Source organism: Macaca thibetana, chromosome 4, assembly GCF_024542745.1.
Source record: "Macaca thibetana thibetana isolate TM-01 chromosome 4, ASM2454274v1, whole genome shotgun sequence".
Lineage (NCBI taxonomy): Eukaryota > Metazoa > Chordata > Mammalia > Primates > Cercopithecidae > Macaca > Macaca thibetana.
Genome location: NC_065581.1, coordinates 39,448,420 through 39,469,993, shown reverse-complemented (window position 1 = coordinate 39,469,993; position 21,574 = coordinate 39,448,420). Strand labels below are relative to the sequence as shown.

The 21,574-nt window shown below is 38.5% G+C and overlaps 1 protein-coding gene and 1 pseudogene across 2 annotated transcripts in view; one reads left to right on the top strand and one right to left on the bottom strand.

Moving 5' to 3' along the window:
- Positions 1–21,574, top strand: part of BTBD9 (BTB domain containing 9) — an 820,757-nt gene that overhangs the window by 373,880 nt on the left and 425,303 nt on the right. Inside the window, exons 1-4 of one of the 2 annotated variants that reach the window (XM_050787636.1) lie at positions 5,343–6,253; positions 8,049–8,260; positions 11,539–11,902; positions 13,020–13,284. In XM_050787636.1, coding sequence (XP_050643593.1) covers positions 8,076–8,260; positions 11,539–11,902; positions 13,020–13,284 — 814 coding nt within the window. In that variant the 5' untranslated portion in view covers positions 5,343–6,253; positions 8,049–8,075. Of the gene's footprint in view, positions 1–5,342; positions 6,254–8,048; positions 8,261–11,538; positions 11,903–13,019; positions 13,285–21,574 lie in introns of those variants that run through there. The other variant, XM_050787637.1, reaches the window with a different exon arrangement.
- On the bottom strand, positions 17,088–18,473 carry LOC126952771 (protein TFG-like; annotated as a pseudogene).

Here is a 21,574-nt window from a genome sequence, read left to right as displayed (position 1 = left end):
AAACTACTGGTGTAGGTTCAAGAGTCCAAAAGCTGAAGAACTTGGGGTCTGATGTTCGAAGGCAGGAAGCATCCAGCATGGGAGAAAGATGGAGGCCAGAAGACTCAGCAAGTGGGCTGTTTCCCTTCCTGCTTTTATGCTGGCAGCTGATTAGATGGTGCCCACCCAGATTGAGGGTGGGTCTGCCTCTCTTGTCCACTGACTCAAATGTTAATCTCCTTTGGCAACACCCTCACAGACACACCCAGGAACAATACTTTGCTTCTTTCAATCCAATCAAGTTGACACTCAATATTAACCATCACACAGGGTCTTGCTTTGTCACCCAGGCTGGAGTGCAGTGGCATGAACATGGCTCACTGCTGCCTCAACCTCTTGGGCTCAAGCAATCCTCCTGCTTCAGCCTCCCTAGTAGCTAGGACCGCAGGTGCACACCACCATGCCACGCTAACTTAAAAACAAAACGTTTTATAGAGAAGGGGTCTCGCCATGTTGCCCAGATTATGGGAACCTTTTTATAATTCACTTCTCATTTTGTGAGAGAGAATTTTTAATTAAAACCAGATAACATTTGGAAATTTCACTTAAGCAAGCACATGTTAACTTAATACTTACCACGCACAAGTAAGGACACTACCTTCAGCCCTGCCTCTTTGTGGAATTCCCACTCTTCTCTCAAGTCACCTATTTATTTGGTGACACAAATGACTGTTTTTGACATGTAGATCATGAGAAGGAGGCAGTGCCGTCCACTTACTAAGAATTAGTAAAGCTGGCCGGGTATGGTGGCTCACGCCTGTAATCCCAAGCACTTTGGGAGGCTGAGGTGGGCAGATCACCTGAGATCAGGAGTTTGAGACCAGCCTGGCCAACATGGTGAAATCCTGTCTCTACTAAAAATACAAAAATTAACCAGGCATAGTGGTGTGCGCCTGTAATCCCAGTTACTTGGGAGGCTGAGGCAGGAGAATCACTTGAACCCAGGAAGTGGAGGTTGCATTGAGCCGAGATCATGCCACTGCACTCCAGCCTGGGTGACAGAGCAAGACTCCCTTTCAGAAAAAAAAAAAAAAAAAAGAATTAGCAAAGCTGATTTTTATTCTCATTTTTCTAGGTTAAAAATTAATATCAATCCAGGCATGGTTGTGTGCACCTGTAGTCCCAGCTACTTGAGAGGCTAAGGCGGGAAAAGCACTTGAGCCTGAGTCTAGCCTGGGCAACATAGCATGACCTCATGTCTAAAATACATACATACAAACACACCAGTATAAATGTTAGTATTTTCTTTCCAAATTCCTGTGGTTTGTATTGCAGTCTCCGTGGAATATGAGCAGCCCACTTGGGAGAGCACATAGCCAGTTATGTGGATATTAACCCTTACTCTCATATAAGAATATAACTGATAATTTTCTGAGTTCTGTTCATTTAGTATTCTATTTAGCATCTTTGTGGTGGTTTTGGTATGGTACTTACGGAAATATTTGACTTTCTAAATCTCATAAAATCATGGCCTGGCCTACGAGTTTTAGAATTTACATTACTTGTTATCTAGTCCTACTTTCCTTAGTAGACAATGAGTTCTTCAAAAGTAGAGACTTCCATTAATCTTTGTGTTTCTGTCGCCTAGCACTGAGCCTGTATTGTAGAGAGAGCTCAATAAATCTTTAATTGAATGAATTATATACATATTCAGAAACTAGTTTGGCCATTGGCAAAGAAGTAGAGAATCAATGTGGTAACTGGAAACTGGAATTACATGCATGCTCAATAAAATAATCTTGTCAAATATGTTTTATGATACCATTCTTTAGTGGTTAAACCGGAGCATATTTATAAACATTTATTTGCAAACATAAAATTACAGAAATGACGAGACTTTGGACACTCAAGTCTTTCCCAGAGGAAAAGGTATGTCAGGAATCCTGTCATGTGAACTCCATTCATGTTCTTACATAGCACTTTACGAACTGGAGGATAATTCTCTTCTGCAAGGTTTAGAATTGGGTCTGCAAAATATCAGAGTCAAGGTTACCTCTAGCAGCATGGTCAGTCTTCACCTGTTTCCTTAGACTTTTGGATGACAAGGGTAGAGTATATATCAAGAGAAGTGAGTATCCTTCCTGTGAGAAGTAGAATGTGATTTTTTTTTTTTTTTTTTTTTTGGAGAGTGTTTAAGATGCAGACAGGACATCATTTATCTCCCCAAGCGATATTAATTTAAAGTTTAAGGAATACTCCTTCAAATTACATACCACATGGGTACCAAGAGCAGAAAGAAATTGCTAAACCATATGCTTGTAAATGCCATCTCTTTCCTCAAGAGAAAGATCATTTATATTTTGCAATTAAAGAGCAGAAGGTCTTTTTTCCCATAAAGGCTTTTCAGTCAGGAAATACACCGGGCAGAGAGGGCTTCCCAGGGGAGATTCATACAGTGTTCAAGGACTCTTTGGTATCTCCACCTTGTGGAACTTTGCCCTTTGACTATTTCCTGATTAAACAGTGGAGAATAAACTTTAATTCTAAAAAAATGTAGTTAGCCCTGGTTAAAGTAAAGTTTGTAAACAGTTGTGTAAGTGAGCTTTAAGTAAAGAAATTGATGTTTGGGTCAACTTGGTTTTTTCTTCCTTAAGGGGCAATTATAACGTTACAGCACTATGAACTACATATGGTACTCTCAGTTTATTGATGGACATTGTTTATTATTTTGGTTAGAACAAATGGGTGTTGGTTTCTTACTGCATAATAAGCAGGCAATAACCCTCAGGGTTTTAGTACTGCTGCTTAAGTCATTTTTGATTTTTAATGCATTTGAATTCATGAAAGTTAATAGCCAAGAAAAATAGTATAGTTTCTATACCACCATCCCTGGTAAATAAATTCATATGAGGTCCCAGAATCCAAAACTAGTAATTGTGTATGGTACCATGAAACGTACCATTTCCTGGTTGAGATATTCCTGTCCTCTCTCAGTGTAAGTCCTTCTTCCCCCTGCCTTTCCTACTGTTCTTACCCCCATCTTGAAGGAACAGTTTGAGTGAATAGATTGCCCTTGCCCTATGCTGTGAGGATCAGCAAGTTTAGACTCCAGGACAGTCAATAGGGGCAAACTGAAGAACACTTTGCATCTGGAAAAATCTGCCTTAAGTCTAGAAAAAGTCAGACAGAAACTCTCTTAGGTGAAGATCTTTAGTTGGGAAATATCAGATGCAGTGTCCTAGTAGGCCATGCTCCCCAGGTATCTGATTTACCTGTCTTAGTGTAATGAACTTTTTTTTCCCTTGCTGGTTTTAGTGTAATGAACTTTATGTCCTTGCCTTCAAGTTGTTAATTAATTTTTCTCTGCGGAGATAATACATAGCCCCTCTGCTTGCCATTTCTGTCTTAGTCACTAAATCAAGTTCTATTGCTATGGCAAATCCAAACACTTGTTATCTCATACACAAAGCAATTTATTTTGTAATTTTGTGGCCAAACTTACTGAAATATTTGTTTATAGTTTTACTACAAATAAACATTATAACATTTGTAAACATTACAGAAGTATGTAGCGCACTATGCAAAATTTTCCCACAGCCCCAGTCTAGTGACTTAACCGTTGGTTAACAATTTGATGTATATTCTTGCATTTTCAGTGTATTTTTTTAAACAAGATATTTCACTATACTATTGTTTTATAGATTGTCTTTTGTATGTAAATACACATGCTTAAGATTTTTTTCAGTTCATTAGTATCTAACTTTATTCTTTTTAAATCATTTATAATATTTCATTGTATAGACATACCATTATTTGTTTAACCAATTCTCTTTAAATGGGCCTTCAGGGTTTTTTCCAGTTTTTTTGCATTACAGAAAGTGCTGAAGCTGACATCCATATACATTTCATTTTGTACTCCTATGTGAATATTCAGCTTACTTTTTTCCAAATGGCTAGCCAATACCTTTTATTGAAAAAAATTCCGTATTTTCTCCCATTTAATTGAAATGCTACATTTATATAAATGATGCTCCTAGACTTACAATATGGTTACATACTGATAAACCCATGGTAAGTTGAAAATGTGGATGTTTTTATAATATTGGATCATTCTGTCCCCAAACAACTTATGTCTCTGTATTTTTCTTAAATCTTTCAGTGGAGTTTTATAATTTCCTTACATGTCCTATGAGTTTATTATTACAAGTTACCTGTGTTTTGCAGTTATAAACTGCAGATCTTTTTACTAATATTTTCTAGCTGGTTGTTTTTGGCATGGAAGAATGCTAGATACTTTCATATAATTATTTTATGTGGTCACTGTAGTGAACCCCTCTTATTTTCTCTAATTTTTCAGTTGATTCTCATGGATTTTTCATGTGGGCAGTCATTATCTGCAAATATTGATTTTTTTTTTTTTGGCCTCTTTGTTTCCTAATCCATTTAACTTAAATTTGGTTTTTCTTTTTTATCCTTTTGAGACAGGTTCCTGCTCTGTTGCCCAGGATGGAGTGTAGTGGCACAATTATAGCTCACTGCAGCCTTTAACTCCTGGGCTCAAGTGATCCGCCTGACTCAGCCTCCTAATTAGCTGGGATTATAGGCTCATGCCACCATGCCTGGCTAATTTTTAAGTTTTTTTGTAGAGACAGGGTCCTGAGCCCCTGGTGTCAAATGATCTTCACATCTTAGCCTCCCAAAGTGCTGGGATTACAGGCATGAGCTCCTGTGCCTGGCCAACATTTTAAAATACACATAGGTAGACTGAAACTATCACTTTGTAGATAAACTATCCCATTGGTGAAACAATACTCATTTTCTGCATAAAACTGTGGCATTGGTAACTTTGTTAGTACCTTTGGATCTTTGCAATAAGATTCAAATTAAATTATATGCTAAATGAATTTTTTCTGTGGATCTTTTTTTTTTTTTTTGGTATACTTGTACACCTGAGCAAGGGATGGAAACCTACAGCTGTAAGAGTCTAAATCAGTGGCTGTTTTTCCAGGTTGCTTAGTAGAATCACTTCAGAATGGTGATTCCAATGCCTGGGCCTCATTCTATACTAATTAAATAAGAGTCTCTGATGAGTGGGACTCAAGCATCTTTTTTTTGTTGTTGTTTTTAAGCTCCCCATGTGATTCCATTATTGGGCAAGCTCACCGAGAATCACTAGTCTAATTAAAATTATTTCTGTATGCCAATAAAATTGTGTTTATTTTATCCTAAGTGGCTATTTTCTGTACATGAAACAGTTTCATGTTTCCATTTGGAAAAACATAATTAAAATGCAAGTTTAGCAAAATGAAATTAGATGTATTGAGAAGTAAAGCTCCAGAGAACTTATTGTGGTAGATATATACATATGTAATATTAATGTTTATGATATATCAGTTTAAGAATTATAAATTTCCCTTCTGAGCTGGTTAACCAAAAATCAATCGTTGTTCATCAAGAGTCATTTAGTGAGTAATTTGAGTATTAGCCATGACCTGAATTAAATATTAAGAAAATATACCAGAAAATATATTTACTGGGTATATACATTGCATTTTTTTCAGCCAGGAAGAGCGTTTTGTTTAGAGTCATGGATGATCATTGAAATATTGGATAGTGATGTGAGAGTTTGTATTGAAGAGGTTTTGAAGTCAGGTTCCAGTAGCTTTCTGAATTTCCTGGCCAACACAGGAAATGATCATAGGAACATCAGTTGGGTAACCCAGCAGGAAACAAACAAAAAACCTCCCAGTCTGATCCTGTGCCTAGAGTACAGTCAGTCCTTGAGGTCAGTCCTTGATCACAGGGTAGGCCAGGGGCTAGCAAACTGTGTCCTGCAAGTCTAGTCTAGGTCTTTTCTAGAAATAGCTTTATTGGAGATAGCCATGTTTATGCATTTTCTTATTGCCTATGGCTGCCTTTAGGCTCCTACCATAGAGCTGAATCATTTGACGTAGATTGTATAACCTGCAAAGCTTTAAACTATGTACCATGTGAACCTTTATAGAAAGTTTTCCAACTCCTGTATTACACTGTTGTTGTATATACACATTAAGACTCTTGTATCATACATTACTTGCTCATACTCTCAAATAGATCCTCTTAAGCTGAATTTGGTCTTTCATACACAAGTGACTAGAGATTATTCTGTTTTTAGGGCTTTCACATGGAGGCTGCAGTTGAGGGAGAAGGATTTCCCTTGGCAGTTAGGGGATTATCCTGCTAGTTCTCTGATGTTCCTACTGTAGGGAACCAGGATTTTGCTCACTTACCTGGGGTAGGTGTTTTCTTGCCTAGCTCATTTTCCATGTTCTTCTGCATCACTGCTATTGCTCCCCCTTTTGAGGGTGGGTGTATGGTACTAGGTTAACTGAAGCAGGCAGATTCGGAATCTGGTCCATGAAGATCTTCCATTGCAGTCACAGGAGAGAAAGATCATTTTTCACACACTTTGCTAATGATCTGGATGTGGGGGTTTAAAGATTAGGAGCTGTTCAACCTTTAATTGTGGTTCAAGTGGAGAACTCAAAAAGGTGTGGAGGTCTAGCAGAGAAAACATATCTGGCTCAATTTCTCTAGTCTCTGATGCAGCGGAGGGGTAGATGGCTACCTCTGAGCTAACAACCACCTCTTCACCTGGGGCATCTGAATGCTAGCCAAGGCTCTAACATACTTGCCGGTTACTTACACTTATCAAAGCAGTACCTTCAATTAGCTGGCCATGATGGTACACACCTGTAGTCCCAGCTACTTGCCAGGCTGAGGTGGGAGGATCACTTGAGCCTAGGAGTTCCAGGTTACACTGAGTGGTGATCGCACCACTGCACTACAGCCTGGGCAACAGAGCAAGACCAACTTTTTTTTTTTTTTTTTTTTTTTTTAAATACCTGCAAGTACATTCGGTATTAAAAAATAGAAACATTTTAAGCTTTCTAAGACTATAACCCCCCCACCCCACCCCCGCCACTTTCTTACATGTAAAGCTGTTAATCATGTTTTCCCTTTGATTTTCAGTTACTTTTGTAGAAAGACATTGCATACAAAAGCAAGGAACGTGCCTGGAAATGAGACAAAGTGTAATGATGTTCTGGTAAACAGCCTGATCATCAGAGCAACAAGTTTGGAGTAGAAGCCACAGTCTTGAGAAAACTGTTAGAGTTACTCTTCTGTTGGATGTGGGGAGCTTAGGACGCTAATGCAAATGTTCATTAATAAATGTCAAGTTATTTTTGTGACTCCAAAAGGTTATTGTTATTATTATTATTATTATTTTTGAGATGAAGTTTCGCTCTTGTGGCCCCGGCTGGAGTGCAATGGCACCATCTTGGCTCACCGCAACCTCCGCCTCCTGGGTTCAAGCGATTCTCCTGCCTCAGCCTCCCAAGTAGCTGGGATTAGAGGCTCCCACCACCACACCCAGCTAATTTTGTGTTTTTAGTAGAGACAGAGTTTCTCCATGTTGGTCAGGCTGGTCTCAAACTCCTGACCTGAGGTGATCTGTCCGCCTCAGCCTCCCAAAGTGCTGGGATTACAGGCATGAGCCACTGTGCCCGGCCCCAGAAGATTTTTTTTTTTTTTAATAAAATATTTGAGATGGTTGCATACCAAAACTTCTTATTTGAAATCTGATTATTTCACTTACTCTGTTTGTAATTTAGGCCTAGATCTATGCCTGAATGACTTTTCTATTGGGTATAGTTGTACCCAACCTTACTCAGTATATCTATGCAAAAGAGAAGTTATTCTGATTGTTGATTTTTCTTTTCCTAAGGTACTGTAAGGAATATGGGACCTGTGTTTGGGCTCAGTTTTCTAGACTGATGGCTCCAAGTGCTGTTAGTGTTTGGAGACTGGCATTTTTGCTTTCCTAGTGTGAAGAAGGGAGTACAGTTAAGGGAAGCAGACTGAATTCCTTCTCAAAATAAATGGGTTAATAAAGATACCATTGATTAACTTTCTCACGGGAATTTTTGTAAGCACTTTAAATTTTTACTTAGCTATGTTTATGGTATGTGATTTTCTATGTGTACTCCCCTCCCCCCACTAACTCTCATTCCTTCTTCATATGATAGATCAGCGACTATCATCTGTTCCACAAGATGAGTAACAGCCACCCTCTTCGCCCCTTCACTGCAGTGGGGGAAATTGATCATGTGCACATTTTGTCTGAACATATTGGTGCCTTGTTGATTGGGGAAGAATATGGCGACGTCACATTTGTTGTGGAAAAGAAACGTTTTCCTGCCCACAGGGTAATTTTAGCAGCCAGGTGCCAATATTTTCGGTAAGTGTGTAATACTTTTTTTGAAAATTCAGTTCACTAGTAGAAAACACTGGCATTTTCTGCTCTGTGAAAAATACATAACCAAGTATAATGACAAATTCTTGCAGTCCCTCAATTCAGTATCTATAAAGATTTCATCCTTGTAGACTTGGTTATTTTTTGAGAATCACCTTTTCCTTTAGGAGCCATCTTAAAATGAAAGGGTTGGAAGGTTTCCCAAACCAGACAGTGCCCAATCAACCATTTTTCAAGGTGTCAAGAATGTTTCTCAGGCTGAGTCTTCGTTACCCTCACTTTCTCCTCCCAATAGATGGCTAATGGGACTAAAGCTTCTTTTTGTATAGGTAGACTGCCTTGTGGACCTGCTAATGGACACATATACCACTTGGTTTGGGACTCCTGAGGTCTAGGACCTGTTAGTAACCCAGCAGATCTAAGACGTGCACTTGTATGCAGCTGTTGTTGGTCACTTGGGTCCTTAATTTCCAGGGTTATAAATCTTAAGCTGATCTTTAAGTAGTCTGCATTTTACCTAATATTTGTTAAAAGGGAGTCATCACTGAATTACTGAGTGAGTTATAATTTGTGCGTAATAATGGATCTTTTTCTATTTTTAAGGATAAAGATGTTCCACAGAGTTATAGATTTATCTGGGAAACTTGGTACCTGAAATGGAGATTCCACTGGCTTAGAGAAAATTTCAATTACCTTCTAGTGATAACTGCAGTCTGGCTTTTATAATCAGAATTAATCAAGACAGCAACACTTAGAGTCAGACACGTTGTGGTAAAGTGTGTCTCCTGGAAATATTTACTGTGTAGCTAGAGCTCCTATGGTTTTTCATGAACTTCCAGTTTTACACATGTAAAATGCCAATGTGGATGAAACCAGGAGCCTAGAAAAGTGAGGAGTCTGTTAAAAGTTGTAACACTCTCCTATTCTTCCTAGCGGTCAACTCTACCAAGGCATCTGACCTTGGTCTAGCCATTATTTGTTATCATCTGTCCTCTGCACACTTTTCGTTTTCTGTTTCTTTCCCCTTTTAAAATTTCAGTCCAGTCATTACTATTAAAGTGTTTTACAAGAGTCCACTTTTTATTAAGTCAGAACTTCTCGGCCTGTGTTTATTATTTATTAATACAGTATACCTTGTCCTCTTTTAAAAATAATTTGAAACAACTCTATGAGGGTTTCTTTTAGGTGATTAGTATATCCTTAAAAGAAACTCAACTACTTTTAGAAATTTGAAGATTGTATTGAGTGAATGGAATATACTCCCCCCACTTACTGACCTTGTTCTTGATGTCTTTGTAGATATTGAACCTTTGTAATATTTGCTGGTTCACTAAGCTAAGCTCAGAGTCTACCTTAGACTACCTTAGAGCTAAGCTCTACCTCTAAGTCTACCTTAGAGCTAACCTCAATCCTACCTTGGACAGATTCTCAATGCTGACAGTATTCATGTGCAAAGGAATGTTAACTGTCAGCTGTCAGAAGAGGCTTAAGTGCTGTCATAATAGCCTATCAATTCCCAGATAAGGAACTTATAGGAGGAAACTCTTCATAGTAAACATTGAACCTCTGTGCTTGTCTCTTTGTTGAAGTTGGGGGTTCATATTTACTGTTCCAAGGGAGCCTCATCAAAACCACTTTTAAAGCATTGAGAATCCAGATAAATACCATGAATCATACAGGATTGGGGATAAGTCTTGAGGTCTCCTCAAAAAGGAGAAGTTCTTTAATTTGGTAATTTTAGGGTAATGGTTGGATGCTCTCTGGATTAATGGAAACCTTCAAGGGCATTTTTAGGCAGAGTATAACCCAGTGAAGAGGTATGCTCAGAATATTCATGAATCTTTTCTGGGTGGTTTCAACTATTTTCCTGGGGCAAGCAAGAATGCTAGGTCCTGGGAGAGGGTGGGACAAGTTCCAGGTAGGTAACCCTGAAATGCTAGTCCTCCTCTGAGAATTTTAGTAACAGAGAGAATCTCTTTCTTGCTTCCAGTCTCTTCCTCTCACTTTTGCTTCTTTTCTTTCTCATTCTGTATTCTTCTCTCCCTTTTCTGCACTTCTCCCTTGTTCTCTTCGTCCTTTCTTTCCTGATAGGTTGGAAGTTTAATTGGTTCATATTGTTCCTCTTGATTAATAGAGGTAGAAATTCAAATTCATTACCTAACTGGATTGTCTAGTTTTCATTTTTTTTTTAGATAAGCAATAATGTAGGGCTTTTTGTTTAATCTGAAAGGAAAAAAAATCACTGTAATCCTATCAGTAATTTCATTTTTAATTTATAAAGTGACAGATGAAAGTCTTTGTCTCCCAGCCATCTAATACCATTTCCCGGAAGTAAGTGATGTTAAGAGTTTAATATGAATTTCCTCTGATTTTTCTTGATTTAAAGAAATATCTGAATAGACATACATGCATAAACATGTAAATATGTGGTTATATACTTTTTTCATGCAGTACATATGGATCTGCAATTTTACTTATTTGCCTACCATATCCTGGACATGTTTTCAAAACAGTACCTATTGGTCTCCCTTGATCTTTCTAATGGCTGCATAGAATGCATATATCACAGTTTTTTTAACCATGTTGCTGTTGATGGACATTTAGATTTTTTCTAGTGTTTCAGTATGTTTTCTTAAACATTTTTCTTTACTGTATTACTTCTCTAGAATTGAGTCCTAAAAGAGAGATTACTGAGTTGAAGGGTATACACATTTTAGGTTTGACTAGATACTACTAAATTACTTTCCATAAAGGGCTGCCCATTTATACTCTCAAAGCAGTGTGTCAAAGAACCTGTTTTTCCATTGCTTTTGCAGCACTGATATTAACAAGCCTTTTGATTTCTGCCAGTCTTACAGGGGAGAATGGCATCATATTGGTGTTTATCTTTATCTGATTATATCTTTTCCTACAGAGTTTTATTTTTTAAACTGCCGTATTGACCTTTAACATCTTTATACCAACTTCATTGTGCCTCTCAAGAGATCACTCTCATCTTCCTATTTAATATCTATCACATATCTTGAGCTTTCAGAGTATCTCATTAGTTCAGTGGTTTATAGAATTAATTCAAACAGTTTTGAAATCATTCCTCTTGCTTCCTTTAAAGAACCATTTTAAATGACTATTTTGCATTTTTTCACTTGGATCATTGTGTCATTAAACAAATTTATATTTGCATAATGTTGATAACTGTTACTTCCAGTATTTTGTAGCAAATCCTATTTGAGAGTTTCTTCATGTGTTTCTTCCCTGATGTGCAGAGCATTATTGTATGGTGGAATGCGAGAGTCTCAGCCTGAAGCAGAAATTCCTCTCCAAGACACCACTGCAGAAGCATTCACAATGCTACTCAAATATATCTACACTGGGCGGGCAACGCTGACAGATGAGAAGGAGGAGGTGCTGCTGGACTTTTTGAGCCTGGCTCATAAATATGGATTTCCAGAGCTAGAGGATTCTACCTCTGAGTATCTCTGTACCATACTGAACATTCAGAATGTCTGCATGACTTTTGATGTTGCCAGTCTCTACTCACTTCCCAAGTTAACTTGTATGTGCTGCATGTTTATGGACAGGAATGCTCAGGAGGTGCTCTCAAGTGAAGGTTTCCTCTCCCTTTCTAAGGTGTGTCATTTGTCTACAAGTAATTTATAGGCAGCATTGTTTTCTTTATACCTATACCATAGAAGTATAGCAGTGGACTAAGAATAATTTAAAAAAACACATTGGTATCAAAGAGATTATCTGGTCTAGCCACTTGCATCTAGCTACTAGGACTCTAGATCATAAAAGAGAGGGGCTGGTTGGTTGTGTTTTCTTTTAAGGTTCTTCTGGTAAGTTTTATATGCAAAAGAGACTGTGCGGCTGAGTGGTTGTTTTCAATGTAGTGACAATCAAATAGGGTCCTTTTTGGTGTTGCATACTACCTTTTGGTTTTGTTTTTCTCTGACAGAGAGTGTGACTAATAATTCCTTAGAGCAAGCAGGCAAATTCATAAAGGAGATCTGATGCATCATTTGATGTCTTTAAGTCACTGCTTTCTTTGCTGGCTTAAAATTCAGTGTTATAGCTAGAGTAAAACTGTTTTGCTCAAATCTTCCTTTGAACTCTGGATGCTGATTGTCTCTACATTTCCCTTGTTGTGTTCCTTCTAGAACCTGGATATTTCTAATGAGAAAACCTATTGAAAAGCTACATATCTTGATTTGAGGGTAAATTAAGATCTGTGTTATCCTATTTCATATTTTTATACTGAATTTTTAAAGACAGTGATCTTTGAGGGTTGCACTATTGTTGCTGGAGGTCAGTTTGGAGATCTGAGAGCCAAAAATATGGTGGTGAAGTAACACTGTGCAACAAAATACTTTGAATTTTAAATGCCATATATGTCTTTCTAACTTAACAACGTACACTCCCTTGAAGAATCTGTATGTATTGACAGCTTTTCACTTTGGCGTTTTTCTTTTTGCTGTTTTAAAAAAGATGAATGCAGATGTGTTTGGAAAGATTAAATGTTTGATGTAGTGGTACAAGATACCTGAGCATAAAAGAAAGGTGCTACCATCCTGGTTGTTTACATAGCCATAATGAGCTGGAGGCTGTGTGGCACAAAGCATAAGGGAAGGAGAGGGTCAAAAAGAGTTAATTGCCTAAGTTATGCTTGTTCTGTAAGCTTTTACTGATTGATCATGCAATGGTTGAACGTCATATAACTGGAATTTTACCTTTTTATCCTTTTCAGACAGCACTTTTAAACATCGTGTTAAGAGATTCATTTGCAGCTCCCGAAAAAGATATTTTCCTAGCCTTATTAAACTGGTGTAAGCACAATTCAAAGGAGAATCATGCTGAAATCATGCAGGCTGTACGTTTACCTCTCATGAGCCTCACAGAGCTTCTGAATGTTGTGAGGCCTTCGGGACTGTTGTCTCCTGATGCCATCCTGGATGCCATTAAAGTGCGATCTGAGAGCCGGGATATGGACCTCAGTTATAGAGGCATGCTCAGTAAGTACCTATCTATCCTAAACTCACCAAAAAGGTTGGTGTGCCTCTGATGCCGTTAAAACTGCAAAACTACTACAGAACTGTATAATGCGAGTGTACATGAAATGTACGTTTATGAACAGCTAGCTTTGCTTCCTATGGAATGTCTTTCTCTGTCATTTTCCTGTTAATTCCTCCTGAGATTGATTAGCCTTTGTAGGCCCCAAAATAGGTATTTTTTGCCATTCCTGGACAGATTTCTCACCTGCTCCCCAGAATGTCAGAAATGGACACTTTCCTAAAAAGCTGCTTCTCATGTTAAGACTTTTTCTTTCTTCCTCCATCATATAAATACTGAGTAAATGCTATATACTTACTATTTTGGGTATCAAGAACATGGAGATTCTTTTTTTTTTTTTTTTGAGATGGAGTTTCACTCACTCTTGTTGCCCAGGCTGGAGTGGAAGGTGCAATCTTGACTTACGGCAACCTCCGCCTCCCAGGTTCAAGTGATTTTGCTGCCTCAGCCTCCCGAGTAGCTGGGATTATAGGCACCCACCACCACACTTGGCTAATTTTTATTTTTAGTAGAGACAGGGTTTCACCATGTTGGCCAGGCTGGTCTCAAACTCCTGACCACAGGTGATTCAGCTGCCTCGGCCTCAGAAAGTGTTGGGATTACAGGCGTGAGCCACCACACCGGGCTGAACATGGAGGTTCTAAATAACAATAATAATAGCTAACACTTATGTAACATACATACATAGTGTAGCTAACACTTATGATACTTATCACCATTAATGAATTTATAGCAATTAACACAGAGTGCATAGTATGTATCAAGAACAGGTCCTACACGACCATTTAATTCTCACAACTCTTTGAGGTTTATACTGTTATTGACTCCATTTTACAAAATGAGGAAACTGAAACAGAGAAGTTAAGTAACTTGCCCAAGGTCACACAGAAAGATGGCAGAGCTGAGAGTCAAACCTATGTAGTTTGGCCCCAGAAGTTGTGTAATTAACCACTAAACTATGCTGCATAATTGTTAAACATAGTCTCTGCCTTTGATCCTTTTAATTTCATTGTGGAAATAAGACATAAACTCCCATGAAAAGTTAAATACAACAATATTCAAGGGAGCACATGTTATAGAACTTCAGAAGAAAGAAGTGGCTTGGAATGATTGAGGGATATTTCATGGAGGTTATGAAGCTTGAGTTGAGCCTTGTCATTTGATTTGAATAGTATAAGAGTTGGGTAAATTTCAGATGGGTAGAATCATGAGGTTAATAGACAGAGGTTTGAGCATTTGAAGAGACCATAAATAGAAGAGCTTGATTAGAGTAGAAGGCTATTATTGATTAGTAGCAAAGAAACTATGTGAAGGTCAGCTTAGGCCAGTTTATGGAAGTCTTTGAAACTAGATTGGAATCTCCCTTATATGCAGTGCAGAACCAATTTGAGAGAGGGAGAGTGGCATGCATACAGTGGTGGTTTTAAAAGACTGATCCATAGTGCTGTATTTGAGTATTTAGAATAAGGGAAAACTGATTCAGGGAGACCAGTGAGGAGAGTACTTAATCTATGCACAATTGATACTACCTTAAACCAGATTGGTGGCAGGGAAAATGGAAAATAATGAATGATTAGAACAGATACTATGGGAAAAAATAGATCTTGGTGATTCAAAGAATTTAAATTTGGGGATTAAGTTTAGGAAAAAGTTACCATTTGTTATCAAATCTAAGAAGCCAGAAATTCTGAGGCACCATTATTTTATGTTCCACTAAGAAAAGAAACAATACTGCCAATTAACTGTGACACACTATGATGTCTGCATCGCAATTTCTGAAATTAAAAAATTAGAACCCCAGGTGTGTCTGTAATGAAATACAGTACAGTACTTCTTTGAAGAAGATGGTGAGCTTGTTTTTAGATTGAGTTTGAGGGTTTTGGGGACATGCAGGTTGTAAGTTCTGTCCCAAGCTAGTCATTTCCCTGAGTGATATCTTCTTGACTGTGCCTTTAAACACTCTCTTGAAATACTGATTGATCTTAAATAGATGTTAACAGAATTCTCTCCTGACTATCAGGTCTAGATTTCTTTTCACTGGGCATAGAAGAAGAAACGTAGGTTTTGGCCCAGACAAATTTGACCTCAAATCCTGAATTAGTTACTTACTAGTTGTGCGATCTGGTATTAAATTATTAAGGAATCTTACCTTTTACATCTCCTAGCATTGTTATGAGACTTAATTGAAATAATGTGTGCAAATAATGTGTGTAAGATCAATATAGGAAAGCATTGTTACCATATATCATTTTGATGTTTTTTTTCCTCTGTACATCTGTGTGAGAATTACCACCTTGATCCCATTGTTTTAGACATTTTTGTTTACTTGTCTTTGTTCCTTGAAGGCAGAGATGATCTTTGTAGGCCTTATTGATCTCTATATCCTCAACATTTAACACACTAAATAGCATATGATGGATACTTGGTGAATGCTTAGTGAATGAATGCAGGGAGAAATGTCTAATAGGAAGTGGGAACACATTACTGTTTAGGAACCAGTCAAAGCTGGTGATAAAAGAGTTGAAACCTGAGCTGCTAGAGTATAGAGAAAGAAGTAAAAATCAAAGTCTGAAACTTGGAGAAAACCTATAGTCAGGGAACTTAAGGTAGAGAAGGAAAGAGGAAGACATTTGGGATAGAAGAGAGTTACAGAGGACAGCCAGAGGAGAGAGCTTTCATATGGATTCAATGGTCAGTGGTAGCTCATGATGGGGAGGTCAAGAAAATTGAGAGATAACTTTTGGATATAAATTGTGATTAGTTGGTAAGTAACCTGGACGGAAGATTGGCTGCCAGGGAATTAGGCCATGGATGTTTGAAAAGATAACAGAGATAACATATTGCCTCTCTGATTTGTGAATTGGATTGAAAGGTAGTAAAAACATAGTATGGTAGCTAGAGAGATTGGGTTAGGAGAGGTCCAGGAAGAAATCAGAGGTGCTAGAGAATGGTATTAGTTAAGTGTCAGCCTTGGATAAAGTGTGGGAGGACGGCAAGTGAAGAGGTAATAAGATGAGTAATTAGTGTTAGGCTTTTCAAATTCTCATGTTGGATCCTGTCTTAAAAGGCCCTAGAACTGGATTCATTATAGGGATAATCTTGGGACGTGTTTGCAGGAGTGAGGATTTCTTTTGGACATTTCACATGGTTACTGGTAGCTTGGAATTGATCAACTGGTCAGTATAAGGGTAGTACCTGGGTTACAAGAAACTCATGAGATTAGTTGCAAAATGGAGAACTTAGCCAGTTGAGTCACTCAGTTCTGAAATGATAAATATACAGATTGTTGTTTATCAATGTTAAATTCTTCGCTTTGGAGTGAATGATGGGGAGCTCAAGGAAGAGATTATGTAAATGTTTGGGAATCCTTTAACTTCTAAACTTGAGTAATGATTAAGTAACAGTCTGCTTTTCCTGACTTTTAAAGTCAGTAATAATATGAATAATAAAAGCAGTAATATAAATACAAGGAAGCCTTATACTTCCCTGTTTTTTTTATTCAATCATCTATATTAATCTATCAGTCTTACATTTTATACATAACATCTAGTCGTATTCTCAAAGGTCTCTACTTTAGTACATCATGTTAATAGCAGAAAGCCAAGTAAGATGACTAAACCTGACACTAGCATTTTAATATCCTCTGTACAAGGGAAGCTAGAAAGTCAATCACTTTACACACATGTAAGAGTAGTGTTCCAAAATAACTAAGAAGTTGCTATATTTTTAAGCAAGGAGGAAGAACTTTGATTTTGGTCTTTGTGTTCCAGCAAATTATACTTTCAATTAACAGCAACAAAGATATCATAAAAAATGCTCTGCTTTGAAAATTTCTGAACTTCATTACAGATTAAAACAGTATTTTGGAGTCTTTTGGGAGGCCAGTAGCCAGCAGCTACATTCATTGGTGTAGATGAGCCTCCTTATTGATAACCAGGTCCAGGTTGGGTATAGCCCAGACCAAAGGGAGGACATATAAGGATTAGGCCCACTTGGAAGAAGGGTCATGCTACTTACAGGAAGTGAAGTAAAACCTGGTCTTGGTTGATAGGCCCAGGCCCCAGGTTGGCTTGGAGCCATTCTAGGTTGAGAGGCGGGGGCCACAGTGTAATTAGTAGGCTGAGAAGTTTGGGAAGTTTGTGCAGGATAATTGCTTGCCTGGTACTGTGTGGCGGCTGAGCAGGCAGTTGTTGAGGCTGACCAGAAAGGCAGGAGCTGGTGCCTAGGTGGTTGGTTCTTGGCCATATCCTTGGAACTGCTGAGGTTGTTTAGGGTCCATTCTGCTGACTCTGGCTTGTTGAATACTGAATCCCATACTGTTGAGGCTGCTGAGGTGGAGCCTGTAGCCGCTGTGACCATAGCCAGCCTGTTGCTGGTACTGTTGGTACAGCTGACTTTCAATCTGACCTGCTTGTATTTTAGCTTCTGCATATGGTGGTTGCTGTGGCTGAACTCCTGGTGGGTGAGCTGCTGCTGAGGAGGCGGCGGCAATGCTGTCAGGTGTTCCTGAACAGTCTTCTACAAGAGCACTGGGTTGCCCTGAAACCTGATCATCTGTTAAGCCAGACGCCGACGTAACATTATTTTTTATTTCATCTTGGTTTTTTTTAAAGGGTCAAAAACGGACATACTTGCTGCCATAACCTGAATATACTGTTTTCCAGAAGAATCCAAAGAAGCAGGCTTTTCTTCCCTACCATCCACAGTATCATTTTCAGGAATACTGGTGGAAGGTCCTGGTTCTCCAGGTGATTCCAAGCTATCCAATAAATGATTCACTTTATTTCAAAGTTCTGTCAGTTCTCGACAGAGATATTTCACCTGACTTGATTCAAGGGGGTCTTGGTTGACCATTAACAAATAATGTCAGTTTCAGTGTCCTACTACACTGAATTGCAAAGGAAAGGTCAGAACTATCAAAAATTGTTATAAGATCATCATCTTTATCATTGTACTTTATTGTTACTTCGACATTGCTCAGAAACTTTCCCCTGAGAACTCATTGCATCATTAGCACTAATTCATCGTAAGTAATATTAATATCTTCATTATGGATAGGAATTTGTGGAATATCCTCCCCAAGTTGAGCTTTCATGATTAGCTTCCCACTTAGGTTCAACTGTCCATTCATGGTGGACTCCAGGATGTTCTATATACACAACCCTAGAAAAAGAGGGCTTGTGGAGGCCACCGCCGCTGCCTCTCCATAGGTCTCCACCGACTGGGCCGACGCCAGGCCGCCAGACTGGGGTGTTGAGGGGAGTCGTGGTCACTGACCCCTCGGTTGCCCTCCATGGCCACTGCACCTCACTTGTAGGCTCATATGGGCCTGCCCAATCACCAAAAATAAGTTATTTTCTAAGTAAACATTATTTTATTTGTTTATTTTTTTTGAGATGGAGTCTCACTCTGTCACCCAGGCTGGAGTGCAATGGCGTGACCTTGGCTCACGGCAACCTCCACCTCCCAGGTTCAAGTGATTCTCCTGCCTCAGCCTCCCAAGTAGCTGGAATTACAGGCACCCACCACCATGCCTGGCAAATTTTTGTATTTTTAGTAGAGATGGGGTTTCACCGGGTTGGCCAGGCTGGTCTTGAACTCCTGACCTCAGGTGATCCACCTGCCTCGGCCTCCCAAAGTGCTGGGATTACAGGTGTGAGCCACCACGCCCGGCCAGTAAATGTTACCTTAACATTTATGTCATTGTTTTCTTTTATCAAATTTCTTCACTGTTAAGGGAAAAAAAGGATTATTTCAGAAGTGTTCCTGGGCTGATGACTTGAAAAGATAGGTCTGTTTATTTTGAAGTTATTGACAGAATTTGGTTTTGCTATTGTTGTTCTTCCCTGGATGTAGATTCTGTGTCTTTGGGGACTTTTCATGAAGTGTAGAGAGGTTTTATCTTGGGACTGGGATATAGAGATTAATACTTTTTCTTTGAATTTATTATCATTGGTTACTGTAAGGTTTAATTCTTAGAGCTGCATGTCCTAAGGCTTTTACCAAATTACAGGGATTTTTTTTCCCCCTTTAAAAAAAAAAGAAGATCCAAACAGTCTTTTAAACTTATCTGTGATGGTCTTTCTGGACAGTAGTTTAGACTAGCTTTCTGCATATATAATAATGAACATTTTTCTATACAGCTGGGGAAAGAGAATTAACTTTTTAATGAAATTTTTATTTTAGGATATTTGAACTACCTGTACCTCTGCCAAACATTTAGCTTTGTCTTAGCTGTGGAGATATTTCTATCTATCCTAAAAGTTGGTGCTTTTTTTTTTTTTTTTTTTTTTTTATTAAGGCTGAGTTATATTTCCTTTTGTATATCTCAGGTTTTAGATTTGGGGAAAGAGAGTTATTTCTTGTTTTTGCATGTTTATAGTAGGGAGCATATCACAAATTCTATCCTCAAGATATCTTTATTGAATAAAAAGTCAATCTGTTTGTAGGACTGCTAAGTTACATTATTGGTTAATACATAAATGTGCGTGTGTGTGTGTGTAGGTGTGTAGTCTGTCCTGTTTGCCCTGTACCTATCCCTGTAGTTTCCTCAGACTGAGGGAGCTTACAACTGTGATATGATATTTCTTGGTTTGTTTGCTTAGATTCTTATACTAGGTTGAGCTTTTTGAGTAATGTAATTATGTTGCTTTGCCTTTGTTTTTCAAGCACCTACCTAGGACAGTGCCTGAATCTAGACTTTTGTTTTTTTAAGTGATAAATGAGTGGCTGAATGAATCCATCCCTGGCTTCTAAACTAGAATTTAAATTTGTCTCATCTATCACATAAAGACACTAATAGTAACAGTGAACCTTTAATACTTTCAAAGCTCTTGGAGCTGGGCGCAGTGGCTCACACTTGTCATGCCAGCACTTTGGGAGGCTAAGGCAGGAGGACCACTTGAGGCAAGGGGTTCAAGATCAGCCTGGGCAATATAGTGAGATGCAGTCTCTAAAAAAGGTTTTTTTAAATTAGCTGGGTGTGATGGTGTGTGCCTGTAGTCCCAGCTGCTTGGGAAGCTGAGACAGGAGAATGGCTTGAGCCCAGTAGTTTGAGGCTGCAATGAGCTATAATTGTGCCACCACACTCCAGCCTATGTGACAGAGCATGACCCTGTCTCTAAAAAAATACAAATAAAATAAATAAAACTCTTTGACTTTGTATCTTCAAAGATAGAAGATGCTATTTGTATCTTCCCAACTATAGTTTATTGTGATAGAGAAAATCTCATCTGTAAATAGGGGGTATATAAGTCATCTCTAATGAGTATTCCTCCATGGGAGTGTGTAGTATTGGTGTATGTGCTCTTGTCTCCTGAGTGGTGAGCTCCGGAGAGCTGAGTCTAGTACGGTGAGCAGCACATAGGAATACCATAGGATTTTTTTTTTATTTAATAGGATGAAGGTCCCTTTCAGCTCTGTGATCTATGTAACTTGCCTAAATTACCAAGTGAATTCAGTGCCAGAACTGGAACCAAAGTGCTGGTCTTGTGACTCACCAGGCAAATACTCCTTCATAGATTCTTCTGCTTGGGTTCTTCTTTGTTTCCATTTTGTGGTATGTTTGAGTACCAGTACTGTCAAATGTGGAAAGGAGGCCTGCAGAGAGTGGGAAAGCGGGGGCGGGGTGGAGGTGGGGTTAAGGTAACACAGGAATGGTAAAGTAAGTCACTTGTAATGCTGCAGTTCTTGGGGATTATTCACAGGAAGGGAGTATCCATACATTTTCTAGGGAAGTTGGGATGGGGAGTAAAAAATGATTTAGGTGACAGAATTGGGTAAGTAGATTGCTTTGGGCAGAGAACTAAGTCTGGATCCAAATAATCCACTGGGGCAAATGACCATGTCAACCTACATGTAATAGGGAGTTCGATAAAAGATAATGAAGAACATAAAGCAGTGAAAGAAAAGCACGAGGTAATTAAACCAGCACTCCTTGCAGATTTTGGCACTGTGTAGCTAGGGGTACGTTCTGCTTCATTTCTCCTTAACTTTTCTTTCTAATAATTAGCAATTTCTACCTAGCTGTAGAACTTCAAAGCTTAATATTTTTCTTAATGCTTATAAAATGCATTAAAAATTTTGTGTAAAAAATTATGATTATCTACTATCTTGTTTAATCTCTATCACCTTGTTTTTTCAAGACATAGAGTTTTGTTCTGTCATCCAGGCTGGAGTGCAGTGGCATGATCTTGGCTCACTGCAACCTCCACCTCCCAGGTTCAAGTGATT